Raw genomic sequence first — 13,953 nt, 5'->3', positions numbered from 1 at the left:
GTAGAATGGACCATCAGTAGACAGTAAAACATTTACAGCATTTATCAGACACCCTTATCCAGAGCGACTTACGATCAGTAGTTACAGGGAAACAAATTATGTCTTTATTATACATGTTTTATGTTCTCCTTCCGGTTCTGCTTCCAAAATCTCTGCATGTCTAACTGACATCTCATCTTGGATGGCAGCCCATCCCCTCAAACCCGATCGCACCAAAACTGAGCTAATATTCATTCCAGCAGATTCTTCACCACATCAGGATCTTGCTATTTACCTGGACAACTCACAGCGCTCTCCTTCTACAACAGCCCGCAACCTTGGCGTAACAATAGACAACCAACTCTCTTTCTGGACTCACATCAACACTAGAACACATTCTTTCCCGATCATGTCGATTCCTTCTCTAGGGATGATTACATGATTCCTAGAGAAGGAGTGAAAGTGAAGTGATTGTCACATGTGATACACAGCACACAGTGCACACAGTGAAATTTATCCTCTGCATTTAACCCATCACCCTGAGTGAGCAGTGGGCAGCCATGACAGGTGCCTTGGCAGATCGGGATTCGAACCAGCAACCCCTTACAACGTGCTTTCAAGTTACCATCTATGAAGTGATCAGTTCTGGTTCACTAGGACCCCCAACTATGAATACAACCTTTTTATTCACTCTGTTGTAGATTCTGTACACAAGTTCGACAATAAGAAGTTTTCAAGTTAATCTAAATATTCTCTAAAGAGGAAGGTCTTGAGCTGCCGTTTCAAAATACTCAGTGACTGAGCTGTTCTGTTCATGGGAAGTTCATTCCACCACCGAGGGGCCAAGACGGAGAAGAGTCTAGATGAGTGTCTTCCTTTTACCTTCAGAGATGGGGGGACCAGGCGAGCAGTACTGGAGGCTCGGAGTATACGAGGTGCAGTGCGAGGTGTAATAAGGGCTGTGAGGCAGGATGGTGCTACTCCATGTTTGGCTTTGTAGGCCAGCATCAGTATTTTGAACCTGATACGTGCAGCTACTGGGAGCCAGTGGAGGGAACGTAGTAGAGGGGTGATGTGGGAGAATTTGGGAAGGTTGAAGATCAGTCGTGCTGCTGCATTTTGTTATAGAGGTTGGATTGTACTTAGAGGTAGACCAGCTAGAATTGAGTTGCAGTAGTCCAGTCTTGAGATTACTAAGGACTGAACCAGTAATTGGGTGGCCTGGGTTGTCAGACATTGTAGAGAAGGAATCTACATGAGCGGGAAAGGTTGCTGATGTGAGTCGAGAAAAATCTGTCCTTATTTGTCAACCCAGGCCAACCAGCTACTGGTTCAGTCCTTAGTAATCTCACGACTGGATTACTGTAACTCCCTTCTAGCTGGTCTACCACTATGTACCATCCAACCTCTACAACTCTGGCCTACAAAGCCAAACATGGAGTAGCACCATCCTACCTCACAGTCCTTATAATACCTCACACTGAGCTCATGATAGTCAGTAGAGTTAAAATTCTAAATTGCGCATTCTTACCATATGCAGCTCTTCAGCAGAAGGGCGTCTACCAGGATCTGGAATCAAGTCCAAAGAAGAGCATCAGCTATTCATAGAAAGTACATTGGAATAAACTCATTCTTTTTTTTTATTATTTCTCATAATCACCATTACAAAGTTATTGGTGATTCGTTCACTTGGTTTGATTATTTTGAGAATTTTCAAGTGGTACAGCCATAATTAGGTATATTGCATTGCTCTAATTTATTAGATTAAAATTTCACTTTGTGAGATTATTTAACATGAATATGAGTTCCCTTAGCCTGTCTGGTCCTGCAGTGAATATAAATGGTGATGGGTGTAAAAAGTGCTTTGGCCATTCTGCTTCACCATTCAAAGAGCGGTAGCTCAGATGGTCGGATTTGGAATTCACCCCTTTATATGGTCACAAGGGACTTTATTTTTCGGAAAAATGCAGACACGACTTCCTTCCCAAACATTGTGGTTGATGTTGAGGACACTCACACAGAAACGGCACGTCATTGGAGAAACCTCATTTTGAGACTGCATCAAGGCTGAATTTCAGGAAGAGACTTAAGCCCAACATAAATGCAAAAAAAAAAATTTAATTAAGGAAATTGAGAACTTGAGAAGTTGACAGAAATTGATTAACAGAAGATAACTAATCATTTTTAGTTGCATTAAATGTTTGTGTAGAGGTCATGTCTTTAATGAAAATAAATGCAAAATAATATAGCACATTTACAGAACAAAACAATGGCGAATCAACAAGGACTGGAGATAAAGCGGGATTATTTACAGTTTAGCCAGGGTGACATAACTAACTAAAGACAAAAAAGTGGCACCTTAGCGTTACAGTGGACTTCTGAAAAAAATGTACAAAAAGGTGGTACATATTTATGTACCATTAAGCCTGAACATTTGTATTTTGCAAATGTAAAAATACTTAGGTGACTGATTGGGTTAATTTTTGTTAGTTCCGCTATCCTGTTAGGGATTACAGTGTACAAAAACCTTGTGGTTAACAGGTAGATGCTATCATACGTTTTCTCTAAATGAATAGTTCAATAATAAGGCAGTGTCAACTCATTTTACGCATACCAATGCACAAAAATATAAATCTGATATAACTCAAACAATATTTCTGTACTTAGATCTGCTGCATTCTGTATTTGTAAATGTCCACCTTATGGGACTAATACAGGATCTTCATTTATTCTGAGTATGAACATTTGACGATTGAACCATTTATTGCAATTTTGTACGATGGCCACAAGAGGGCACCAACTGCTCTTATTCACGTGCTGCATGACAGAACAATGTGTTGAATTCACACAACAGTACTCTAAGTTCCTGACCTTTGCAACGACCACACATCAATATTATTTTCTGCCAGCATTTATCAACGCAGCATTTGTCTTCTTTTCTTGGCGTCCTGGGCCTTGATGAATGTCATTATTGTGCCTCTGCACAACAGAGACCATAAGACTCAGTTTCCCCCCAGCCGGGATTTGTCTCCCATATCACTCCCAATTTATAACGGTACAGTGGTGATGGAATAAACATTTCCGATACATTTGGCCAAAGACCAGTCACGTTGGCGTGAATGAAATTCTGTTTCTCCCCTCTGACTGTTTTTGGGACCCCCGTCCACTCTCACAGGCACTATTCATGAAGTCTCAGTGGGTTTTGCGCAGTCTGAAATCAATGGGAAAACTGTGTCAGTGCTGCAGGTCATCCCGGGGTCCATGTGTACACTGTTGTTCCCAAAGGGAACCACTCTTCTCCAAGCCGATGGTGTCTGATTGACACGCCGACCCTCAAAGCTGTCTTTTGTGTTGAACTTGGATGGGTCTCCTCGCAGGAAGCTGTGGTGGTGTCACAAAAGGAACAGCTGAGGTTCTTTATTGATGCTGAGGCTTTAGATGTGAAGATAGAGTGGAAAATGGCAGCATTACTAATTGGACGTTGCCACACAAGTCTGTCTCTATACTCTGTAATCTATACAGTTAATTAGCCAGCATAACAAACAGCTTGATTAAGGAATTGCTAGTTCTTCCCAAAATGCACAAATTAGAAATTATATCTATCTATACAGGCCATGTAATTTAAAAAAAAAAAAAAAGCAAAAACTGAATTTAGAAATGCCAGGAATAAGATTCGATAAGATTCATAAGCTGTAGTTGAAGACTGTGGACCAATATGAGTCTGGAAAGGGACATACAAAGATCTCAAGACAGTTTGGAATCTAACACTTACACAAGCACATGCGTACACATTGCACAAAACAATAAAAAAAAAATATATATATATATTATATTTTTTTTCTTCGTCTAGCACCTAACAATCTCTGAGCATGCTCTTTGCTGACAAGTTAGGCCTTATCAGGGCTCTTAGTTTTGTAAACTCAAAATTCTATAGAAATCGAACGAGAATTGCTGGTGTCTTCCTCTTGTAAGTCGCTTCGGATAAAAGCGTCTGCAAAATAAAATAAAGTAAAGTAAAGTATCAGCCATCCTACCTTCTGGAAAGCTGAAGATGCTGAAAGAAGTCCTTAAGGAAGCTCTTCTTACAGTTGAAAAGCACCTATCTGCATCTATGATGAGATGGATACTGCTCACGTTTAACCCATGAAGGAAACCTTGCTGTCAAGATGTTTGGTGTAAACCAAACCCACCAACAGTGAAGCATGTGTTGAAAGTTCGGGGCAGCTTTGCTGTAGCACCACCTCGCCAGAATCCACTGCGAATTCTTCATTGTATAATAAGATGTGTTCCAGCAAATCTACAAAGGAACGGCTCAGAAGAATGAAATGGAGTGTTCTGGAAAGACCTGGACCTGAGTCCTACTGAGGTGATTTGAAACAGGCTGTCAGTGCACGGCACGCTTCAACCATCCCACAACGTAAGGAATTCTGCACTGACGAATGGGGGAACCCTTCTGCCAATCGATGTCAGAGCCTGATTAACAGTTATAGGTTCCAGGAAAAGTGGGAACTTTCAGCTAATACATTTACATTAATGCCATTTATCCAGAGCCACTTACAACCAGTGGTGGCCAAGAGTGTCAACATTTTCTTTATTTTGATTTTATTATTTTAAGTCTGTTGTTTTGCAAATACATCTTCTTTGTCTAGAGATCATTTAAAAGAACATTTAATACTGATTTCTGAATACCAACAATTTTAATGGGTTCTCCGAATGCAATGCAATTAATCTTTAAACTCTATTTTATTGTATTAGATTTATTTTCAGTGCATTTATACTTTTGGTGTTTTTCCTTCTCCTCGTCACAGGCGTTTCCAGCAGTTGTGATCTCTCCAATCATCCATAGTGTCTCAGTAGGGCTGTTTGTTGAAGTTTTGTAGAGTCAAATTCAAATTTTATTTGTCCCATACACAGTCATACGCGGTATGATTATGCAGGGAAATGCTTTTCGGTGATTCTGAACGTGAACGTTTCTCTCTTCCTGTCTCTCTCTCTCTCTCTCTCTCTCTCTCACACACACACACACACACACACACACACACACACACACACACGGTCAGCGGGCCGATGCGCGCGCCACTTCACCGCGGAGCTGCGCGCGTTCACGACGCCGCCTCTCGCGCTCCGCGGCCGGGGTGGAAAAATCACGAGACGTGACGGGACGGGGAAGAGGGGCTCCGACAAACGCGGCTCCCCGTGAGGTGGCAGGACGCGCTGGACCTTTTTGAAGAGTTTCCGCGCATGGGACGCCGCGCGGCTTGAGGGCGATGGACGATGAGGCGGAGCGGCGGGACGACGCCGGCACGCCGGGCGACAGGCGGCCCGCGGCGGGTCTGGATGAAGTGCAGATGCACCTCACCTGTCTGCCGGAGCGGTACATGACCGCCAAGTTCACCCTGTCCGCCTACATCCTCTGCTGGGCAGTGCTGAAGCTGTGCCTGGTAAGAACAAAAGTTATATTTCACTCCAACAGAGTTACCTACAGTACGCCACTGCTCACTGTCCTCTTACCTTAGACCGTAACGTAACACTAAACCTAGTATTACCTGGTAAAGCTAGTGTTACTACCGCTGTTACTACTATCTTTACTAAAACAATGCAGGCCATACACTGTAGCCCAGTACCTGCATTAAACTTTATTATTACCACTGTACTATTACCACTATTACTTTTAGTAACCCACTGACTGCACTACATCTGCTAATATTGTGCATAGTACCTATATAGTACCTTCATAGGACCGCTAGCACTAATGCAGCAATTACTAAAGTAGCCAAATGTCCATATAAAACTACTGGTAGTAATATCGTACCTGAATAGGGCCACTTCCGCTACTACTGGTGTTACTGTGGTAGCTAAATAGCTACGCTAAAGTACTAATACTACTACTACTGCTGTAGTACCTACAGGTAGGACTGAAACTAGTACCGGTGTAGCAATGCTGCTATTAGTAGCACGGCAGAAGACTTGTTGTACCTGCACAGGACATTGCTGTAGTTCTTGACCTACAAAGAAGGCTTTTAAGGTGATATGTGTTCATGCACACCTTATACAGTATAATGTTCCCGTAGTTTGTAGTCGGAGAGCGTGTGAAGTGGAAATTTCGCGGTAACGTTAGGCCATCAGGGCCGCGACTCCCGATGCAAAGTGGTATTTTGAGCCGACGGCGTCAAACTTTTCAACACCTTGGCATGGCGGCTGGAAACTGAACACCGCCCGACCTGTTATTTTCATGATGCTCTGGACGGCCTGTCTCTTGGGATGCCTTTTTTAGATGGCCGCGGCCGTGGCTGGAATGGCCTTTGCCGGACAGCTGTGAGTTTGCAATAAAGCACTCCTGTGACTGGTCGGCATGTTCCTGCCAAGTTTGAAGCTTAACAAGCTATTTAGTCCAGAGGTTTGTTGATCTGGCCCATGTAGGCCATAAAAGGCGAAGTAGAAAAATCAGTTGAAGGGTGACGTTAACGTGCACCCAGCCGCAATTAACCGTCGCAGAATACCACGTACATCCAGGACCGGTCCTCGTATCGCTGAATTTATCACGTCGTTTTAATCAGTCACCATGTCCAAGGCCAGAGGGACTGCGGTTCCCTCACACCAAACCATCAGTAACAGTCGAAGGAACTCACCACATTATCCAACATATTTCACAGTGTGAGGCTTTCCATAACGCCAAACAGTTAGAGAGAATGCGTTATTCATATGGCTTTCAATGGAGTCACAAGCCCAGGGAATTAGCACAAAGTATGGCGCCCTGTGTGGGCTTGGCAGCGGAATAAAGATTAGGGGCACGGAACCGAACCGTGCCGTTCAGGGCGGGCACGTCGGAGCAGGTAATTAGCAAGCTGGAGTGGGACTGGGCGGACACGGCGACTCAGGTTGCACACGTTCCCGCTGGGGGAAATGACACAGTCAATTTGCCCCAGATTTTGAATCATAACTTTTTTTTTTTTTTTTTTTAATAAATAAAAAAATAAGAAAAATCTGCCGGACAAGCGAAGTCTTGTTTGCCGTTTCTCCCTTTGGCTTCGTTGCTCTCTCTCACACACACTCTCTCTTTCTCTCTCTCTCTCTGCCTGTCTCAGTTGCCTTCCCTGTTCTGCAAAAGTGTCGCTGAAATCGGCGGGCCGAGGGAGGCTTATTCCCCCCCCCAATACCCCCCCACCCTCCAACTTTAGACTCTTTTCTAGCAAACCAGACAAAGGTCTTTTTCATGCAGCCCTCCGCTTTCACTCCCGAAAACGAACTGGGGAGAAATTAAGATAAACAGTGATGACCCTGTTAATGGCTCTGAGCGGAGTGCCTCGGCATTGGAGGGTGGTCCACGCGGTTCAGCTCGGTTCAGCTCGGTTAACGGCAGCAGGAGGTCATGCCTTTCTGAATAGACTTTCATGACCCTCCCCGATATGACCAGCTGGTGAGGTCTCAGTGGTCAAGGGGTCGTGACCTTGTCCTGTGCATGCTAGTCTCATTAGCCCTGACAGTTGCACCGCCCCTGATTAGAGGCACGGAGAAAGTTCGGTGCATATTCAAGCACTTTCCTCTGGACACACAGATCAAAGTAGCAGAGACTCTTGTAATTTGCATTTTTTATTGGTCTAAATGTGAAATGCATGACAATAATACAAGAAAATTGTTCTTGTTAACACATGCTCATCATTTTTGTAGGTTCCTATCAGTACGAAAAAAAAAAAAACAATGCAGACATTATGTCTTCCTACAGAGCAGATGTTGGGTGATGTTTGAAAACCAAATCACATTTACATTAACAAGGTAATGCACACAGCGCCAAGCTGTTGCTGTGTTTGGACTAACCAGAGCTCCTTTTATTCTTTAGAGACTACGGTGCCATGGCTCGCCACAACAGGTAAGATGTTTTTAATGACCTTTTCTTGGTTTTAGCGTAGCTCTCTCTGATATCCTGCATTTACGCTGGAACGTGAACAACACCCTCCACCCCATGATGGATTTTTCAGAATGTGAGATTAGAAAACAAGGGATCTGAAACCAAGACACCTTGACAAATCCAACATATTTCTGAGTTGTAATGGAGGGGTTCATATTACTCTATATCTTCACTAGTAATTGTACCTGTTTTCTCATAAACGGGTGTGGACAAGTATGGAATTATAGTGTGATAATACTGTGGTACATTATCAATACACTGGTGGATTGGACATTGGATGTTAAATGTAATATTAAAATGCTCATATGCCAATATAGAGCCAACTGATCTGCAATATATTGATTATCACTGAATCATATCATGTACAGTACAGGCCAACGGTTTGGACACACCTTCTCATTGAATGCGTTTTCTTTATTTTCGTGACCATTTACTTGGTCTCACTGAAGGCATCAAAACTATGAATGAACATGTGGAGTTATGTACTTAACAAAAGGTGAAATAATGGGAAACATATTCTAGTTTCTTCAAAATAGCCACCCTTTGCTCTGATTACTGCTTTGCACACTCTTGGCATTCTCTCGATGAGCTTCAAGAGGTCGTCGCCTGAAATGCTTTTCCAACAGTCTTGAAGGAGTTCCCAGAGGTGTTTAGCACTTGTTGGCCCCTTTGCCTTCACTCTGCAGTCCAGCTCACCCCAAACCATCTCGATTGGGTTCAGGTCCGGTGACTGTGGAGGCCAGGTCTCCACTTTTTGTTAAGTACATAACTCCACATGTGTTCATTCATAGTTCTGATGACTTCAGTGAGAATCTACCAACGTAAATGGTCATGAAAATAAAGAAAAAACATAAAATGGGAAGGTGTGTCCAAACGTTCGGCCTGTACTGTATATGATGTAATTGTGATATCCCAGGCATACTTATATTGTCCAATCACGGGTTACTCTGTGATTCCTACTCCTATTTTAGTCCGGCTGATTCATTGCAAATGTTAGAACAATTATTGTTTGAATGGAAAGAAGGCTGTGACTGTCACTTTACAAAAACAACAATCCGAGGAGGGGATTTGGTTTCACACAGTCATCCGATGCCAGAAATGGTTAAACCATCAGGCATGCAGAAGGTTCTAGATGGGCGTTTCTTTTTACCTTTACTTTTTTTTTTATGTTTTTTTTTTTTTCGTGGCATCTGAAATTAAACATGTTTGGTAGTATTTATTTTTATGGATTCCTGTAGTATGAATGTAGTATTTTTCATTGAATTCCACAAATTTTTGTAGTGATGTTGAGAGGTTAAATTGAGTTGACAAAAAGATCACCGTTGGGGTGACCCCGACACCCCAAAAACTGTTGCCATGACTAGTTGCCGTAGAGCGGGTGAAAACTGTCTGTGGCGACCTCAGGCTGAACCTGGAATCTCACAGTCCTTCTGCGCTTCCCTCCTTGGCGTGGTTTCGTGAAGGGAGAGGGATTCTCCCTGCCAACACAAACCTCAGACTGGGCACACGCTTCAAACGGCCGCTGGGCACGGTGACTTGTGCAGTGTGTAATTTTGTCGGCCAGGGGGGCACGAAGGGGTTAAAATTCCAACGTGGTGGTTCGGGATGCCTCCGAACCACACGGCATCAAAAATAAAAGACGGGAACGGTCGTTTCTCCTGTGTGCAGTGAGGTTTGTGTCTCATTTTTGCACTGAAACGACATGTTGTGCTTTAAACTTTCACGAACCGCTCACACGGTAAAGCAAATGAGCTAATCGTCAGTGCAAGGCCATTACTCCGCTGCCATTGTATCTTTTTACACACAGACAGGACTTCCCAGATTATGCCTGGCAAAATGAATCCTGCCCCCCCCCCCAACCTCCCTGCTTTGCATACTTCTAATTTCCAGCATGTCCTGCCTGTCTTTTTAGGACCGCGGTATTCACAGGGGCTGCATTCACTTGCTTTGTGCTGCTTCAGGGCCGATTCATGGGCTTAAAAGGCCAGAGCCGTCAAGAGGTTTGGCTTGGTTTGTTGGGATGTCAAAAGCTCTTCTTTTCACTGTTTTCTGCGCATTTCGAACGACACCCGTGCATCCATTTTGCTCTCTCGCGCTATTTGTTATTGGTTTGGCTCAGAGTGAAAAGAGTAAAGACTGGGGGGTGCTGAGCTGGAATGGGTTTTTACGGGTCTTTATCAGCTGGGCTACTGGACCTGCCTGTCACTTCCCAGTGTGTTGCTGTGTGGAACTAAATCTTGCTGTGCTGATACTGTAGTGTGTGTGTTAGTGTGTCTTTGTGTGTGCAACTTTGGGGTGGTGGGGATGCTTGTACAAACACTTTTTTCCGTGGCCACTTGACATCATCCTGCGTTCCAGGTCAAAGTGGACCAATAAAAGGACTTCCTTATTGGACGGCGCTCAATGCTTTAGCTGGCTTGATTGGTAAAACATGTGAAGGACCTGAAAGCCAGATCTTTTTTTTTCCGTCCAAGCACCAGCATGTCCAACTCATTCAAGTCTTTTAGTGAGGCAAATATCTCAATTTGCTTTCTCCTTCCGTCGTGACCCCAGTGACCCAGAGAGATCCCACATGAGTTGTACTGTTGCTGGCCCTGGGCAGAGCCTCCACCTGGTCTGAGCCCCAGAGAGAGAGATTTGCCAGAGAGGATATCAGCCCCTTCCCAGGAGCATGGCCGATCCGAAGTTCACTGTCCAGAGTTTAATTGCCGCATTCCCCCCTCCGTACCCTGCCTCCTCCCAATCTCTCTCGCCCTGTCTCTCTCTCTCTTGCTCTTGCTCTTTTTTTTTCCGCCTCTTTCCTGTTTTCTCCCGGACCGTTTGTCTGAGGGAGTTGTGGCGTGAGGACGGCTGGATATAGCGGGAAGTCTGTGGGAGCATGGCTGAGACAGCTCCACTCTTGTTAGAAGAAGGATGGTTGTCGAGAGTCATGTCTCAGGTGAGGAGGTGTGGAGGAGGAGGCGGGGTTAAAATGCGTTTGACTGCTTTTGGGCGTGTTTTTACTTCTGATTTAAAGAATTGGCACTGTCTGTGACACTAACTGAAAAGGATTTAAAGTGTAAGGATGTGCTAGGACAGCAGCGTTAACACAGGTAACCACAGAAACCCAAATAACAGTTTTCATCTCTAAATGCTGATTTAGTCTGAGATTAGCCTTAAACAGTCTGTAAGATTTAGATATAATTTATACATACATATATTCCATATAAGTCCACATACTTTTCCCCATTCTGAGATTATTATGTTTTGCAGGAAGTTCACTTGCCTACGGTCATTCAGAACTAATTTTTTTTTTTTTTTCTGTTCACACAAGTGACATCGGTTGCTGTCTCTTGTCACCACAGCACTTGCAGCAGTGCATGTGTGAGCCGTTTAGGGAACATTATGTGCACTCTGCACAGGTCAATAAAGCTGAGTGCATGCTGAATAGCGCCTACATTCCTGTCATACAAGAGGGTCAAACACAGGGGGTCTTTGCCCAGAATGCAGTGCTCCGACACGAGAGACACGTCCGTGCTTTTTTTTTTTGCATTATTTTAGTTTTACACAGCAAAATTCAGATTCATTGCCCTCATTTAGCTCCCTACATTCTGGTGTTTTCAGCCGAGGTCTGGATCTAACCTGGTCAGCGATGCCTAGAATCAGAACCGCTGAAGCTGCTAACGTCTGGCCATTTATGAAGTTTTCATGATTAATCATTTATCATATCTTGATTAATGATATCAGCATTGCTTAATTAGGTGGGAGCTGCCTCAGCAAAACATGATCATGGTTCTTGGCCATGCTGTGCAGGCTGCAGGTTGCAGTATAGAATTTCCCAGTACAGCTTTTTTTCATATATTCATAGCAAAGACAACCTGGTGTATCAGACCACGGCCAAATTTAAGATGGATTGATTTATGCACACACTGTGATAGCATAGCAACATATAGCATTGCAGGTGAAAATTTGTTGTGGTATTGGCATGGATTTACGTGCTTTTAACATGTCCGGAATGTATTTGCTGACTGCACATAATGTCTAATTTGGTGTTAGACATCAGCAGTCTTGCATTCGCTAATTGTTGCTCTCTGTCACAGAGGGCTGAAAAGATTTGCTCATCTGCTGGAGATACAGGGTCTTCTCCCTACAGCTGACTGAGCTGGCTCATGCAGCATCCAGATGTATCTGCTCTGCCAAATGCATGCAGCTCGCTAGTGTGATGGGCCAAAGTGCTGGGATGCATTCCACTGCATTAGGAATAAGTCACTGAATTGTTCCCTCAAGAGGCTTATTTTGAATCGCATTGAGAAGCGGAACAAGACATATGAGGTGTAACCGCAGGAGGTTCGGCAACGTTATGGGACTTCCTTGCATATGCAAACATTTTCTCATTGGATGGTGAACACATATGGTCATTGTGTGCGTATCCCATGCCCCTACGGCGCCAATCCTTTAAAAAAGCTTTCCACATCATGATATATTTGCACTTGCAATTGGAAGAGACAATTCATGTGATCTCCTGCGTTTTCTTCATGTCTTGGACCTCGGAGCACTGACCACTAAAGAATTGTTCAGTATGTTTGGTCATGCAAGAGGAAATCAAAAGGAAACCTGCAATTTAGCCCTCTTGGATGCCTGCCCTGTGTTTGAATAAGACCTTTAACAAATGCAGTGTTTCAGCCGTGGCCCTCGAAGATATCCATCAACTTATCATGGCTACAAACTGTTTTTTTTTAAGCCCAGTATAGTAATATCCTATCAACCCCCTGGAACTCTGCCCCAACACATCTGGCAGAGTGGTACACATCCTCAGTGTGTGGCCCCCAGAGTTTAATCTGGAAATAGCCAGAAATAGGCGACAAGGCCAAAGTTACATCACCCAATCAGGATGCCTCACTGGTCAGCATTACAAATCTGTCAATAGTGGCCTGTTGGAAGGTCAGGAGTTCCATACTTCGTGATGCCATAGTTATATAGAACAGTGTGTATAATTATGTGAATGTATTTCATGTAAAAAAAAAACACATGCGAAGTCCTTCATGTAGGCTGAATACTGAACTGAATACTTATCCAAGGAAAAAGTTATCCAAGGAAAAAGAAAAGGATTCTTTGCTGACATATAACAAATGATTTTTTTAAATGGTTTGGCTGCCCTTTAAAGTTTGCAAAATGTCACTTGTGGCCATATGGTTCTCCCCTCTCGATAAGCGCTTTGAAGTCTTTGTCAGTGAATGCATTCCGATGCGGGTTCACTAGACTCAGCTGTTCAGACGTCTAGGGAAGGTTCATTCCTGCACCTTGGTGGCAAGACAGAGAAGAGTCTGGAGTCTTCCTTTACCTCTTTTACCAGTCACTGAACATAGTGGTAAATAGGTAAACTTAGCAGATTGAGATTTGTAAAGCCAGTACACCATACCATACCTTATTTATAGAGCTGCCCGGAGGTGCTGTACATTAAAATATTTTTCTTATTTATTACAGGACCCACATGGACAAAAAAAAAATAATAATGTGCATGACATGCAGCAATTTGAATTAAACAAGGGGTTGAATAAAACAGAAAACATTTAGGACATATTTTCATAGTAAAGACAACTTGGTGTATCAGACCACTGCGAAATTTAGGATGGATTGGTTTATGCACACACTGTGATAGCACAGCAACATATAGCATTGCAGGTAAAGATTTCTGGTATTGGCATGGATTTACGTGCTTTTAACATGTCCAGAATGTATTTGCTGACTGCACATAATGTTTCTATTCCATTTTATTCTGTCGGTATGACTGTGTCTAATTTGGTGTTAGACATCAGCAGTCTTGCATCCACTAATTGTTGCTCTCTGGCACAGAGGGCTGAAAAGATTTGCTCATCTTCTGGAGATACAGGGTCTTGAATTAAACAAAGGGTCGAATAAAACAGAAAACATTTAAGAGTTATGAAAGGACTGCATAAGAACACCATATAAGAACCACCTCACACTGGGTTAAAAGCCAGGGCGTTAAAGTGAGTTTTTAAGCTAGATTTAAACGCAGTGATTGACGGCGCCTGTCTGACACTGATTGTTAGGTCATTTCATAAACGTGG

The 13,953-nt window shown here is 43.4% G+C and overlaps 1 protein-coding gene across 3 annotated transcripts in view; it reads left to right on the top strand.

Moving 5' to 3' along the window:
- Nucleotides 1–5,062: 5,062 nt before the first annotated feature.
- Nucleotides 5,063–13,953, top strand: part of arhgef4 (Rho guanine nucleotide exchange factor (GEF) 4) — a 79,923-nt gene continuing 71,032 nt past the window's right edge. The window contains exons 1-2 of one of the 3 annotated variants that reach the window (XM_028970125.1): nt 5,063–5,420; nt 7,817–7,846. In XM_028970125.1, coding sequence (XP_028825958.1) covers nt 5,247–5,420; nt 7,817–7,846 — 204 coding nt within the window. In that variant the 5' untranslated portion in view covers nt 5,063–5,246. Of the gene's footprint in view, nt 5,421–7,816; nt 7,847–10,704; nt 10,824–13,953 lie in introns of those variants that run through there. The other 2 variants (XM_028970130.1, XM_028970127.1) reach the window with 2 other exon arrangements.

The sequence above is a fragment of the Denticeps clupeoides genome, chromosome 2 (assembly GCF_900700375.1).
Source record: "Denticeps clupeoides chromosome 2, fDenClu1.1, whole genome shotgun sequence".
Classification (NCBI taxonomy): domain Eukaryota; kingdom Metazoa; phylum Chordata; class Actinopteri; order Clupeiformes; family Denticipitidae; genus Denticeps; species Denticeps clupeoides.
This window is presented reverse-complemented; position numbering and strand designations above follow the sequence as displayed.